Below are 16,247 nucleotides of genomic sequence, written 5' to 3'. Positions count from 1 at the left end.
ATTAATAATATTCAGAGAGATAAATCTGGAATATATACATGTATTGCTAAGAGTGCATTACATGATGGACACAGAAGTGGATCAACTACAATTAGTATAGATGTACAATGTAAGTATAACACAATTAATAATATTCAGAGAGATAAATCTGGAGTATATACATGTATTGCTAAGAGTGCATTACATGATGGAGACAGAAGTGGATCAACTACAATTAGTATAGATGTACAATGTAAGTATATCACAATTAATAATATTCAGAGAGATAAATCTGGAGTATATACATATATTGCTAAGAGTGCATTACATGATGGAGACAGAAGTGCATCAACTACATTTAGTATAGATGTACAATGTAAGTATATCACAATTAATAATATTCAGAGAGATAAATCTGGAATATATACATGTATTGCTAAGAGTGCATTACACGATGGAGACAAAAGTGTATCAACTACAATTAGTATAGATGTACAATGTAAGTATATCACGATTAATAATATTCAGAGAGATAAATCTGGAGTATATACATGTATTGCTAAGAGTGCATTACATGATGGAGACAGAAGTGCATCAACTACAATTAGTATAGATGTACAATGTAAGTATATCACAATTAATAATATTCAGAGAGATAAATCTGGAATATATACATGTATTGCTAAGAGTGCATTACACGATGGAGACAAAAGTGTATCAACTACAATTAGTATAGATGTACAATGTAAGTATATCACAATTAATAATATTCAGAGAGATAAATCTGGAGTATATACATGTATTGCTAAGAGTGCATTACATGATGGATATAGAAGTGGATCAACTACAATTAGTAAAGATGTACAATGTAAGTATATCACAATTAATAATTACACATCTGTCACCGTAAAGTCATATGTTACAGCGTGCTGTTATTTTGCAGTATTTTCATCCTACGATATTTGGAAATGCGAATTCCAAATATGAAATGATTACGCGCATAAGCTTACTCTAATAATAAAAACAAACATGGCTGCCACCAGAGTTTGAACGGACTCCACAGAAAGAAGTTCGCTGATTCTATTCTAAACTTTTCGGATTTCGACATTCGTATGATGTATCCTTGGAAGGAAAATATGTATAATAATAAGGTTATTACGAAGATATCTCAAAGTATACACTCAGTCAGTATGCCGCCTCATCAACCTCTGCTGTGCGTCAGTCGATACTCCCCCTGTACTGTCTTCGTGCATACTTTGAGGTATCTTCGTAATAACCTTATAATATTCAGAGATAAATCTGGAGTATATACATGTATTGCTAAAAGTGCATTACATGATGGAGACAGAAGTACATCAACTACAGTTAGTATAGATGTACAATGTAAGTATATCACAATTAATAATATTCAGATAGATAAATCTGGAGTATATACATGTATTGCTAAGAGTGCATTACATGATGGAGACAGAAGTGAATGTGTTTGTGTACGCGTGCATGCATGCATGTGTTCGTGCGGTAGCAAGGGTCTTCAGATTTGGCAGCTGCATTCCATTTGTGACACGCACAATATGAGTGCATTTTCAGGACACATTATGTATTGATGCATGTTCAGTATTGAGCTACAAGGAGGAATAGCTATAGAATCTTAAAATTTGGCATATTGGTAATTCACATGGCATAACAATTTTTAGGGACAAAATGTTAAAGGTCACTATGGCATGTATATCGCCCTGACGTCACCTCATTTTATTATGATCTTCACTTGATTTGTGGGACTGGAAAATTGGTATCTTGCTTTAACTTAGTATAGTCATTCCTATTTCAGCAACCGACCTGAACACATTTTCCACAGTATTCATCTGCCGTCAGTGAATCTGATCATTTACTGATAATTTTACCCCAAAACACTGACATTCAACATAGGAAAAGCTAAGTTAACTTGTGCTACATGGAGACCAGTCCACCTCATTGATTCCACTATGATGCACAATGCAACTAGGGTCAATGCTAAATCGTCCATCCAATAAGAAAATTTTAGAACACGCCAGTAATATCAATGATCTCATTAAAGCCTGAATCACTACAGCACTTGCTTCATTTCAGCCTGTAATCGACATCACTTAATCTCAAAGGTAAATCAGTTTGGAAAATCAGTGTCACAGCACAACTTGCTACCATGCAATCTCCAACTCGTTATTCAAGTGTTTGTCTTCTACTGATAATTGATTTGGCAATTTACCTACATTTGTACTTTGCTGCACATGAACTGTAATCCAACATTTAACCACAGATATGTAAACAAACAGGGCCCTTACCACAGGGCCATTCGGCTTTCTATGCCAGCAGGACCATTAGCTGCCATTCTCCCTACAAATCTTCATAACAATACTAATCTTTATTGCGTTTGAATCCATATTAGGATTTTGAATAAATTGCAATACAGATGCGTAGAAAGACAAACAATTTCATTGTACCTAGTGATCTACATCTCGACACACTCAGACTTTGAAAAGAAACATTAACCAGACATACATGGAATTGCATCATTTATGATCCAGCTATGCATCTTGGTCTCAGCGCTTCTCTGTTTTCCATGCCTAAAGACCATTCTACTTTCCGTCAGAATCCATCCACTTACTAATTACTCTCGTTGTATCGCATCAAAGGCCGAAATTTATCAACTCGAAGCTTGGCTTGCCTATGATAAGTCGCTCACATGAAAGCAGCATGATATCCATCAATCAACTGGAAGATTTCCAATTCTTAAATAGATTGTTTTCATTTTCAACAATACCCACAACTCATTATTCCGACATGTCTTTATGAGGCAGGAAAGGACATGGAGTGCATCATTAACCAGCAAATCAGCACAAACCCATACTACCGTGTAACACCGTACATCGTCAGCAATATCAGTTCAGATCTGTTGAAGATTCAACAATGGTACATGCAGCAGTCCCTATCAAGCTGGAAGCATTAACAAATGCCTCTGCCACCGACCATAGTTAATTAATTCGCAGTGATGGAGCTAACCCAATATCAACCACCACTCAAACTACACACCTTAGCATTATTCTTACATGACCACCCAGACAAAGAGTTTACTGCAACATCTCAGAGGGAGCAGGGTAAAAGGCCTCTTATCTATGTTCATATTCCTCAAGATTGAACTCGATATAGTAAAAATGGTCATCAGGCTACCAGACGACAAGTTACATGACCTACTAAAAGTACTTCCCACTTGACTCCATAAAACCTCCAGCATGAAACGAGAGCTCCTGTCGCTGATTGACACCTTGAGCTTTGCTTGGATGCATTTTCTTTTGCTGCTTGATTAACCTCATCACATACATTGCCAACATTAATGGTATGGCAGCATTGACTGAAAGTTTCAACTAGATGTTCAGTGGTGGTGCAATTTTCCACCATCTTAGAATGATTCTGCATCATTCTTAGAATCACACTGGTCATCTGCTCTGAAGCTTGAACTTTTAACAGATGCATCAGCCTCCATGGGTTGTGCAGGATTCTACATTGACCATTGGTTCACCATATCATGGCCAGCAACTTTTCCAAACCACCATCAAGTGGAAACAAATTTATCCTATTTTCATCGCTTGTTCACTTAGGAGAAATTCCTAGCATAGTCATCATATATTGTTTCACTGTGATAATAAAGGTGTTGTCTATGTAACCGATTGAAATAATTAGACCTTAATGATTTCATACGATTAAGAGTAGGGTACGATAGCTAGTACATGTGAGTATATGTATACCAGCTGGTGTTCATTGATACTTGAGAACCCACTATCAGTTGGTGAGAGTGACAGTTAATTAGTGTTATGGTTAGTGTGTGTGAACTTCAGTTAAAACTACAGGGAAAGTAAGAATTAGGTCAAAGCCAATTATGTGGTAATGAGTATAATTAGCAAAGATTTAATGTTTGAAGATTAGCCGTAGTATATCGTAGATAATTTGTGATTTTTATTAGGAACTTTTGAGCGTTGCTTAATTTCTTCAAGAATTACTGTGTTTACTGTTTAAGTTTCCTATACAAGGTACTGTAGCTTTCTTGGTAGCTATGGGGTAACCATGGAGACATAATGGAAGATGAAGATGAAATCACTTATTACAAGCAAGTTATTGGCTACTTAGTACTAATTAGGGCAGAAATTAATTAGAATAGCTTAATAAGGAATTGAGGTGATTAATATTAATTAGACTAATTAGACATATGATAATAGTGTATTGACGTAGGTTTCTTTATTTTTTATTTTTATTGTTATTGATAATCACGCACAATTATCCAGATTTTCAAAGTTATAAGCACATTCCAGGCAATTTTCCCACTTTTTCAGAAACAATGGGCTGAGCTGTGTTTCACTCCATATAGGGATCGGGGGATTTTAGAATCATTAATACCTGTCGAAAAGTACACCGTCATTATCAGATGATGGACTCCTTGACCTATGGGGTGCGTCCAAGGGTGGAGTTACCCCCAGTAAAGATACTAGCTTAGCTTGCAGGTTTGAATTAGTCAGCAGATAGTTCCCAGAGTGTCGACAGTGTTTTGGGACAGCTCTGTGGGGAGCAGTTGCATTCCTGCTTAAACCAGGAGTCAGCTGGGATGTGGTTCTCATATTCAGAGAGCTTATGAGAAGAGGAACTCAGAGAACTGTGTTTTCGGGAGATCGGACCGGAATCAACGTTTCCAGCTGTAGTTCAAGATTTCCTATGCAACGGGAGTGGGTGAATCTCACCCTGAACTTTTGGTGACTCTGTGGTGACATCAGTTCTCATCCATCAAAAGAACCGCTGACTGGTGACATCTGATGGCAGCTGTAACTGAGCTAATATAGGGTACAGTAATTCTACCTCTCAACTTTCTACTTTCAAACTGTCTGCTGAATAACACTTGTACTGTGAGTTGGGATTGATAGTCAAGTTGTGTCCCACTGTACAGAGAACTATTTCTGAATTATGACGATTGATTATGACTATTGTTCAGAATTTCTACGAATGAACTTTTGATAACATTGTTGTTGAACAGTGCCCTCAACACTGTGTCCGAATAATCTGCGGACACACCCAGGCCAAGCCCGTTGTTGTTGAACAGCGCCCTCTACGCTGTACCTGGGTAATCACCGGACACACCCAGGCCACGCCCTATTTCGTCGTGCAGCGCCCCCAACGGTGGATTTTGTCAAGCCTCAGGAACTGCACACAGAAGCTGACTGTGAGTGAACTGTGACCTGATGTGAACATCGATGCTGAACTGTTGACATATTCATGTGTTTGTTACTTATGTACACTTGTGTTTTTTGATTGGTTGATGGTTATTGTTCATTTATTGTTGATAACATTGGCTTTGTTAGGGACAAATTAGCTAATTTTATTATTCATTGAGGGACCGATTAGCACATTTAAACTCAAAAACTAATTAGCTAAGGTTAGGTTTTCTTTCTTTCCTTGATATATTTTCAGGATATCCTATCTCACATATTTATATGCATATGCTAATTATTGTACCTTTGTTTATTTTACTGAAGTAGATTACATTAAAGATCGTGGAGTTAAAGTGCCTGTGTGTGCCGCCTGGTTTTGTTGCCCCTGCTTCCGGTCTTGGTGACTATATCAATGAACCACATGTATCTTTCCTGTGCCGAGCCCCAAAATGTATCTTTCCCGTACACATTTGTCCCACTGAATCAATGATCTGTGAGGCTTTGTGAACGGTGTGTTACATCTTGGCGCCCAACGTGGGGATAAGGTTAGTGTTGACATAGTGGTTTATTGATTTTTTTCGGCAAGTCACGGACGGTAGTTCGGGGTTCAGAAACAGGTGGTCTTTTATCTTTGAGCGGTGGCCAATGCTGACGATCCACTGGTGCTTACAGCTGAGAGAACAGTGCTGTGCTGGTGATAGCAGAAGCTCAAGTCAAGCATCCTTGTGACGCCGGACTAGGCAGGTGAGTTGTATATGAGTGTCTGTTGTCCAATAAAGGATTGTTAAATCCAAAGTTGATTCAGAGACGAATAGTGAATGTCCTGTGTGTACTGAGAATATTTGGTGTATAAGTCGGGATAGTACGGAAGCTAGGCATAATGGCGAACCTGAAAGATGAGTTGGCGTCGCCGCCCGTGTATACGCCACTGACAAGGCGCGGTATCTCGGATGAAGGGGCGATCCCCAAATGGTCTGGTAGAGGACGTGGTAAGCTGCTTGGGACGTTGGTGGATGCGTCCACACCCAAGTCTGGCACAGAATTTGAAGCTAGGGAGGCCGATACTGAGAAGGACGATAAACTGGCTCTTCAGCAGTGGGAGTTTGTTGAAAAAGAACGGCTGCGCCTTTTGGAATGTGAACGCCAGCTGAAGGAGGATCGCTTGAAGCTTGAAGTTGAGATGCAGAAACAAGTTCAAGAAGATAAACAGCGAAAAAGGCTTCGGTCACCGTCTCCAAGGCGAAGAGAGTTTTCTCTGCAGCAAGAAGAAAGTATTTCTGAGGTAAGTCTCGGCCCGAATTATTCAGCAGGCAGTAAGGATCGTTCTTCACACTCTGACAAAGAGGTACCAGTGACCCCATTATCTGTCTTTCAAGCACCCAGATTGTCAACTTTTTCTGGTGATGCTGAACGAAAAGGTGATGTGGATTTTGAAGTTTGGCTATATGATTTAGAATGTTTGAGGGAAGACAGGTCATCCAGCCCAAGTTTTATACTGCGCACAGCGACAGGATCTTTGAGGGGTTCCGCAAGAAAGCTTGTAATGTCCATGCATAAAGATGCTAGTTTAGTGCAGATAATAGAGAAGTTAGAAGGGGTGTATGGGGTAGTTGAGAGTGGAGCCATGTTATTGAGTCGCTTTTATGCTAGTAGACAGGGAGAGAATGAAAGCATTGCTGCTTATGGAGTACGATTAGAAGTTGAGCTAAACAAAGTTCGTAGGCGGGGTGGGATAACTGCAGCTATGGTTGACGAAACTCTCAGAACAGTGTTCTGGAGAAGTCTTCGAAACGATACTGTAGTGTCCATGGTCAGACATAAAGTTGATGGGTGTACAACATTCGATCAGTTAAGGAAGCTGTGCCGGACTGCAGAGCAGGAAGCACTGGAGAGAGATATGGAGATAAAGTCGAAACGTAGTGCTACAGGTAGAACCCAACATGTGAATGCAGCAGAAGCAGAATCGATTGATGGCTCAGAAGATATGGCGGCCAGGAATCTCAAGTTATTGACAATTGCCACAGAGGGTATCCATAACTTGGCAGATAGATCGAAGCAACAAGAGTTATCCATGGAGCAAATGGGGAACTTGGTTAAGAGTACTCAGGAAGCATTGCAATCCCAGATGGAGAATCTTACCAGACTGGAGAGTCAAGTAAAGAGTCAGCGAGCTGCCCTGGATATGGTAAGCAAACAGGAAGGGAATTCATCGCAGGGTAACTCTTCACAGTATCCACAACCAAAGTGTTATAACTGTCAAAAAGATGGTCACTTGTCACGAAATTGCAAAGCGCCGAAAGTAGAGCATAGGAAGTGCTACAATTGTCATGTGGAAGGACACTTGGCAAAAGACTGCCCACAGAAAAAGCAAAAACCCAAGACTAACCTAATGAAAGGACACCAGAGACAAGCCCAGAAAGCAATACGTGTGCAATGTGATCCCACACCAGATGCAGGACTGATTGGAGGAGCAATGGAGGAAACAGTTTTTATAGAAGGTACCAGGTGTAGTTGCCTTATCGATTCAGGATCGCAGGTGACAACAATTAGTGAGATGTTTTACCAAAAATGTCTATCTCATGTACCACTTAAAAGTGTGGGAGATAGCATAGAGGTGCATGGAGCTGATGATCGTCCCATACATTTTACAGGGACTATTGAGGTGAGCATGGCCTTCCCCATAAATTTATTTGGTGATGACCATGCTTATATTATTCCGGTATTTGTAGTGCCAAACACACCCTATAATAAAAGAGTGCCTACAATAGTAGGGACTAACTTGCTAGAGTTGTTGCCCAGAGTATTGCTGAAGACTCAAAACAAGAAATGGACTGGTGGACGCTGTATGAGAATCTCCACCACAGCTAGAACGGTGTTTCAGAAACTGGAAGAACGTGATCGGTTCATTGGGAAACAAGGTGACCTGGGGAATGTCAAAGCACTGATGACTCGACCCATCACTGTGAAACCATCCCACATGATGCTATTATGGGGACGAACTCGACGTGGACCAAGTGGTGATAAATATGTGGTAACAGTAGAGCCTACTAGTAAGATGTCAGGTGACTTCACTACAAGCTCCACACTTAGTGTGCTGGACTGTCGGAAGAAGACAAAGGTGGCTGTATGTGTACAGAATGTATCAAGGGTACCAGTTACTATTTGGCCTGGACAGGTAGTTGGACGTGCCTCTGCAGTGACATGGATTGGGAAACCTGGGGAATCACCGGATGAGTTTGATGAAGAACAGAACAAAATTCCAGTTGATAATTCAGCTCTCAAACCAACAAGTGCCAGGAAGATCGTGCTACAAGAAGGTGTAGAATTTGATATGTCGCAATCTCCCATTGATGAGAAACAGTTACAACAAGTTAAGCAGTTATTGGTACAGAACAAAGCAGTGTTTTCAACTCATGAACATGATTTGGGGTACTGTGATGTTGAGAAGCATCACATACGACTCACGAACAATGAACCCATAAAAGAACGATATCGCAGAATTCCACCATCTATGTATGCTGAGCTACGTGAGATCTTGAAAGGAATGCAAGATAGTAAAGTTATCCGTGAGTCACATAGTCCGTGGGCAGCCCCAATAGTATTGGTTCGCAAGAAGGATGGAACAGTACGTCTCTGCATAGATTACCGAAAGATAAATGCACGCACTATTCGTGATTCATATGCACTTCCTCGCATTGATGAAAGTTTAGATGCTTTGGGAGGAGCCAGATTCTTTTCATCCCTCGACTTAAAATCTGGTTATTGGCAGATAGGAATGGCAGAGGAAGATATCGAGAAGACAGCCTTTGTGACACCTCTTGGATTCTGGGAGAGTACCGTTATGAGTATGGGCCTCACTGGAAGCCCTGCCACTTTCCAGAGATGCATGGAAAAGTGCTTGAATGATTTGAATCTGAATATATGCTTGGTATATTTAGATGATATCATTGTTTTTGGCAAAACCTTTGAGGAACATTTAGATAGACTAGCAACTGTATTGAAGCGTCTCCATGAAAAAGGCTTGAAAGTTAAACCAAGCAAGTGTCAGCTGCTGCGGCACAGAGTGAATTATTTAGGACATGTTGTAACAGAGCAAGGTATTGAGACCGACCCGGAGAAAACTAGAGCATTACGTGAATGGAAAGTACCAACCAGTGGGAAGCAAGTGAAACAATTCCTGGGTTTCTGTGGATATTATAGAAAGTATGTAGAGGGGTATGCCAGAATTGCTCGACCTCTAGATGACCTTACTGTGGGATTGCCTACAAAGCACTCTCGTAAGAAAAATATAAAGCCACCAGTGTTCAAATGGGAAAGAAAGCACCAAGAGGCATTTGATACATTAATTGACAGGCTTACCCATGCCCCTGTATTGGCATATGCAGATTATAGTCAGCCATTTGAACTACACACATATGCAAGTTGTACAGGTTTGGGGGCAGTTTTGTATCAAGGAGAAGGCAAAGAGAAAAGAGTAGTCATGTATGCCAGCCGAGGACTGACAGCTAGTGAGCGAAACTACCCTGCTCATAAGCTGGAATTCCTAGCACTAAAGTGGGCAGTAACCACTAAATTTCATGATTACTTGTATGGCAACAAATTCACTGTTGTAACAGATAACAATCCACTGACCTATGTAGACCGGACTGCACACCTGGACGCTACAGGACATCGGTGGATGGCTGCCCTGGCGTTATATGATTTTCGACTTATATATCGACCGGGAAAGCAGAATGCAGATGCAGATGGTTTGTCCAGGAAATGCCATGGGCCCATCCCAGAGCGACCTTCTCATGTCCGTGAACTAGCAGCTCAGTTATCTAGAGAGAGAGAGGCAGAGATGGTGTGCCTATCTGAAACAGAGGTGAAAGCCATGTGTGGTACACATCGCATTATACACAACCCTTGGGTGGAAGCCCTCAGCTGTAGTATTCAGGCTATTCCGGATAATTTAGTGAACCCACCACCTATTCCTGGGAAGCTATCCCTACCTGCAGTTACCATGGCGGAATGGAAGCAGTTGCAGAAAGAAGACCAAGATATTGGTAAACTTTATACCTACAGAGAGCAGAACCAGGCACCGAAAGCATGTGTACGCAAACAAGAGAACATTAGGGTCAGAATTGGACTCCGGGAATGGGTCCGATTATGCTTCAAAGATGGGGTGCTGCACCGTCGAAGGGTGGGGATGAATGGTGAAATCCACTACCAATTGGTTTTGCCAACCAAGTATCGGGGAGCTGCATTGGAAGGATTGCATGATGATGTGGGTCATATGGGTCAAGATCGTACGATGGAATTGGTGAGAGCTCGGTTTTATTGGCCGCTCATGAGCAAAGATGTGGAAGATAAGATTAAGAGTTGTGAGCGATGTATTCGCCGCAAGTTGCAAAGTCATCACCAAGTGACTGCACCTTTAGTGAACATCCAAACAACCCAACCTATGGAGTTATTATGTATGGATTATCTCACTATAGAAGACAATCGTGGAGGAGTTGGTAATATACTAGTGATGACTGATCATTTTACCCGTTATGCAGTAGCAATTCCGACTGCTACACAGAAAGCCAAGCTTACAGCAGAGACTTTATACAGACATTTCTTGACGCATTATGGGTTTCCTGCTCGACTCCACTCAGATCAAGGTGCCAACTTTGAATCAAAGGTCATGCGAGAGCTGTGTGAGGTAGCTGGGATACACAAGTCACGGACTACTCCCTACCACCCCCAGGGAAATCCAGTGGAAAGGTTTAACCGAACTTTAATTGATATGATAGGTACAATGCCGACACTAAGAAAATCGGAATGGAAGAAATATATAGATCCTCTGGTGCATGCATATAATTGCACTCGAAATGATAGTACAGGGTATACCCCTTACTTTCTCATGTATGGCAGACATCCCCGATTGCCGATTGATGTATACATGGGGCTGAAGCCTGATGGGGAGGATGACGATGATAATGCGGATTATGTTAGTCAGTTACGTACAAGACTGAGTGAGGCATATAAGATAGCGTATAATAAGTCAAAAGAAAGTGCTCTGCGTAATAAAAAGAGGTATGATTTAAAGACTCAAGATGCTGTGTTAGAAGCTGGAGATTTCGTCCTGGTGAAAAATGTCAGTGTCCGAGGAAAGAAGAAGATTGCAGATAGATGGGAGCCACATCGTTATCAAGTAATCCGGAGAAGTAACCCAGATATACCAGTGTATGTGGTTAAATCTGAAAAACCTGGAAGTAAAGAGAGGGTTTTGCATCGAAACATGTTGCTTCCATGCAATTCTACACCTATTCCATATGTTGGGAATCCGTTGAAGGTTAAAGATCCAGAACCATCACCATCACCAGTAAAGTCAAATAAGAAGAAGCACCATATGAAAACCAGAAATCAAGTCCAGGGGCATGAGATCTCTGATGATTCAGAATCAGATGGTGAACTTTGTATAGCTGCGGCCCCAGCTGTACAATCGCGAGAGACATCCTCAACTTTAGCAGAAACCAACCCCGAGATTACCAGTGTACCAGGGAAAAAAGAGTTTGCATCGGTTGAGACAAGTTGGACAGACATACGGAGCACAGCACCATCTATTGAGATTATTGAGACCAGTACTCCAAGCCCTCCTATGGAGATTACTTTGGAGGACTCAGAGGTGGCCTTGAGAAATGATAATATGACAACTGCGATAGGCCAGAGTGCCGATGATCAAGTGCAAGAAGCCACTGATGAAGCAATAGAGGATGTTCAAATGGAAGGCGAGTCCAGTGAAGCTGACAGGAATGATTACGAAACCACTGTTTCAGGGATTCGCAGATCGTCAAGGACTAGACAATTACCTATCAGACTTGAAGATTATCATTTGTATAGCCGACAGACTAATAGGAATAATCCTAAGGAAGAGCTGGAAGAGTCATTGGCAAAAGAGGTACACGATTTGGCCATACAGTTGGCTGAGATGAAGAAAGATTATGATGAACTGAGTAGTAATCAGTCACGAAAAACCCTAATCAGTAAGACTAATCTGAGATCTGAAGCTCCAATCTGGAGACCACATAAGCATAGTCTGGAGGAGTTGATAAACCGAAGAAATGCGGTGAAGTCCAGAGCTATGGCAGACTTATGGTGGAGAGGGGATCGGCCACGAGCATAGAGTAAAAAGGCCCGCTGAGTGAATGGGGGACGTTCCTAGAGCTAGCTAGTCAGATTTACATAGCATACATTGTATATTGCTCTTTTATGTGCCATTCATTTTAGATAGTGGAGTATGTATTAACTGTATTGACCCAAGCGGCGTCCTGGGATGACGTAAAACTCACCCAAGGTGCGTCCTGGGATGACGTAAAACTCACCCAAGGTGCGTCCTGGGATGACGTAAAACTCACCCAAGGTGCGTCCTGGGGTGACGTAAAACTCACCCAAGGTGCGTTCTGGGATGACATGAAACTCACTCAAGGTGCATTCTAGGATGACGTAGAACTCACCCACGGTGTGTCCTGATGTGATGTAAAACTCACCCAGGGTGGGGTCTGGAATTAAACCTACCTAATGAGCGTTCTGGGAGGATGTAAACATGGAATTTGGGATGATGATTACAATTTCTTTTCTGTTTGATTACAGGTACAGAGATGGAAATTGCAAGAACGAAGAGTGGAAAAGCTGATTTTTTACATGTAATTTTCAGTTGTTAATCAGAATAAATTAATTATTCATAACTGATGAAATTATCTGTGCACAGGTGGCTGAATGAGATGTGATGCATATAAGGTGTTCTGATAGCAGAGAAACTCCTTGTGTGGAGTTAAACACCTGTTGAATATGTAACCTTAGGACTGATGGTAAATTGTCCAGGTAGATGGCAGAAAAAGATGAAATCCCAACACCTGTGTCAGTGAATGTGATCCTGGTGGTGTGGGAATTCATAAAGGTAAGTTAGAATGGAATGATTGATTTGTGTACAGAATGATAGGATTATAGTATTTAATCAGTCTTAGATGGGCCTTTGCTGTGTAAGCGGAGCTTGGACTCAAGAAATCCAAATGGTACTGACGGAATCCCCTTGGATGCTAAGAACGGTGGTGCAGACAGATGCAGAGGGATCTGACGCATTTGGCCACTGTGCAAGGACATTAAGGGATGACAATTCCAGGTATCTACTGGTGAACCGGAACCCTGTATTGGGCGAAGGTGAAGCCAGATTTGCGTTTTAGTACAGTAAGCATTGATCTATTTCTATACAGCTGGTGTGTTCTTATCCTATGTATATACGAGCTAGAATCAGGTTTACCTGATGACAGTGAAGATGTACTGTGATAAGACTCTATTTGAGAGATTACTGGTTTTTTAAGGAGTTCCATGGATTTGGAACTACCTTTCTTTTTGGACGGGGAGAGTGTAACCGATTGAAATAATTAGACCTTAATGATTTCATACGATTAAGAGTAGGGTACGATAGCTAGTACATGTGAGTATATGTATACCAGCTGGTGTTCATTGATACTTGAGAACCCACTATCAGTTGGTGAGAGTGACAGTTAATTAGTGTTATGGTTAGTGTGTGTGAACTTCAGTTAAAACTACAGGGAAAGTAAGAATTAGGTCAAAGCCAATTATGTGGTAATGAGTATAATTAGCAAAGATTTAATGTTTGAAGATTAGCCGTAGTATATCGTAGATAATTTGTGATTTTTATTAGGAGCTTTTGAGCGTTGCTTAATTTCTTCAAGAATTACTGTGTTTACTGTTTAAGTTTCCTATACAAGGTACTGTAGCTTTCTTGGTAGCTATGGGGTAACCATGGAGACATAATGGAAGATGAAGATGAAATCACTTATTACAAGCAAGTTATTGGCTACTTAGTACTAATTAGGGCAGAAATTAATTAGAATAGCTTAATAAGGAATTGAGGTGATTAATATTAATTAGACTAATTAGACATATGATAATAGTGTATTGACGTAGGTTTCTTTATTTTTTATTTTTATTGTTATTGATAATCACGCACAATTATCCAGATTTTCAAAGTTATAAGCACATTCCAGGCAATTTTCCCACTTTTTCAGAAACAATGGGCTGAGCTGTGTTTCACTCCATATAGGGATCGGGGGATTTTAGAATCATTAATACCTGTCGAAAAGTACACCGTCATTATCAGATGATGGACTCCTTGACCTATGGGGTGCGTCCAAGGGTGGAGTTACCCCCAGTAAAGATACTAGCTTAGCTTGCAGGTTTGAATTAGTCAGCAGATAGTTCCCAGAGTGTCGACAGTGTTTTGGGACAGCTCTGTGGGGAGCAGTTGCATTCCTGCTTAAACCAGGAGTCAGCTGGGATGTGGTTCTCATATTCAGAGAGCTTATGAGAAGAGGAACTCAGAGAACTGTGTTTTCGGGAGATCGGACCGGAATCAACGTTTCCAGCTGTAGTTCAAGATTTCCTATGCAACGGGAGTGGGTGAATCTCACCCTGAACTTTTGGTGACTCTGTGGTGACATCAGTTCTCATCCATCAAAAGAACCGCTGACTGGTGACATCTGATGGCAGCTGTAACTGAGCTAATATAGGGTACAGTAATTCTACCTCTCAACTTTCTACTTTCAAACTGTCTGCTGAATAACACTTGTACTGTGAGTTGGGATTGATAGTCAAGTTGTGTCCCACTGTACAGAGAACTATTTCTGAATTATGACGATTGATTATGACTATTGTTCAGAATTTCTACGAATGAACTTTTGATAACATTGTTGTTGAACAGTGCCCTCAACACTGTGTCCGAATAATCTGCGGACACACCCAGGCCAAGCCCGTTGTTGTTGAACAGCGCCCTCTACGCTGTACCTGGGTAATCACCGGACACACCCAGGCCACGCCCTATTTCGTCGTGCAGCGCCCCCAACGGTGGATTTTGTCAAGCCTCAGGAACTGCACACAGAAGCTGACTGTGAGTGAACTGTGACCTGATGTGAACATCGATGCTGAACTGTTGACATATTCATGTGTTTGTTACTTATGTACACTTGTGTTTTTTTGATTGGTTGATGGTTATTGTTCATTTATTGTTGATAACATTGGCTTTGTTAGGGACAAATTAGCTAATTTTATTATTCATTGAGGGACCGATTAGCACATTTAAACTCAAACACTAATTAGCTAAGGTTAGGTTTTCTTTCTTTCCTTGATATATTTTCAGGATATCCTATCTCACATATTTATATGCATATGCTAATTATTGTACCTTTGTTTATTTTACTGAAGTAGATTACATTAAAGATCGTGGAGTTAAAGTGCCTGTGTGTGCCGCCTGGTTTTGTTGCCCCTGCTTCCGGTCTTGGTGACTATATCAATGAACCACATGTATCTTTCCTGTGCCGAGCCCCAAAATTTATCTTTCCCGTACACATTTGTCCCACTGAATCAATGATCTGTGAGGCTTTGTGAACGGTGTGTTACATCTACATCTGGAAGAAAGGTACAACATGAAGTCCAAATATCACACACCTTGTCCAGACAATATCCATTGGCGCTGTAAAAGGGAACTCTTTCAAAATTGACCATTCTATTTGTCAAGTACCTGGCTCAGAGTGGCCTAACATACAAACCGTTAATGTTGTATACCGGTACACACCGACTCTGGCTAACCAAACATCGCCGACCACAGGCAGTTGTAACACATACTACTTGGCAGCAAAAGGTTGCTAAGGAAACCCTGACCACCTATCACTATTAACATTCTACAAACTTATGCTATGGTTGGCAAATTCAACACAATGTCACCCCGGCATAACATGTGTAATCAAGCTACAAGTTTCATCAACCCAAACACAAACTTTCCAGTTAAATGAAGAAAGCTGTCTCACATGTAAAAACTTAACTACTCACCTGCATGAGCTGTTGACCAGAGCGGGAATCAACATCCACGTATACACAACCCACAGCTTCAGAAGAGGCGCAGCGGCAATCACAGTAGAAACAAACCTGCCAGACTGGTTGATTAAGGCTAAAGGAAGATGTCGGAGCATATCAGGTCTATATTGACACACCTGC

At 41.1% G+C, this 16,247-nt stretch overlaps 1 protein-coding gene across 1 annotated transcript in view; it reads left to right on the top strand.

Annotated features, from left to right (window-relative positions):
- Window positions 1–64: 64 nt before the first annotated feature.
- The window catches only part of LOC146745948 (uncharacterized), a 26,235-nt gene continuing 10,052 nt past the window's right edge, over window positions 65–16,247 (top strand). The window contains exons 1-2 of the mRNA XM_085498841.1: window positions 65–94; window positions 139–232. Coding sequence (XP_085354967.1) covers window positions 65–94; window positions 139–232 — 124 coding nt within the window. The remainder of the gene's footprint in view (window positions 95–138; window positions 233–16,247) is intronic.

Source organism: Saccoglossus kowalevskii, chromosome 5, assembly GCF_978046115.1.
Source record: "Saccoglossus kowalevskii chromosome 5, keSacKowa6.1, whole genome shotgun sequence".
In the NCBI taxonomy this organism is placed as follows: Eukaryota; Metazoa; Hemichordata; class Enteropneusta; family Harrimaniidae; genus Saccoglossus; species Saccoglossus kowalevskii.
Note: the sequence above shows the minus strand (reverse complement) of the source record. Positions and strands in the feature narration are given on the sequence as shown.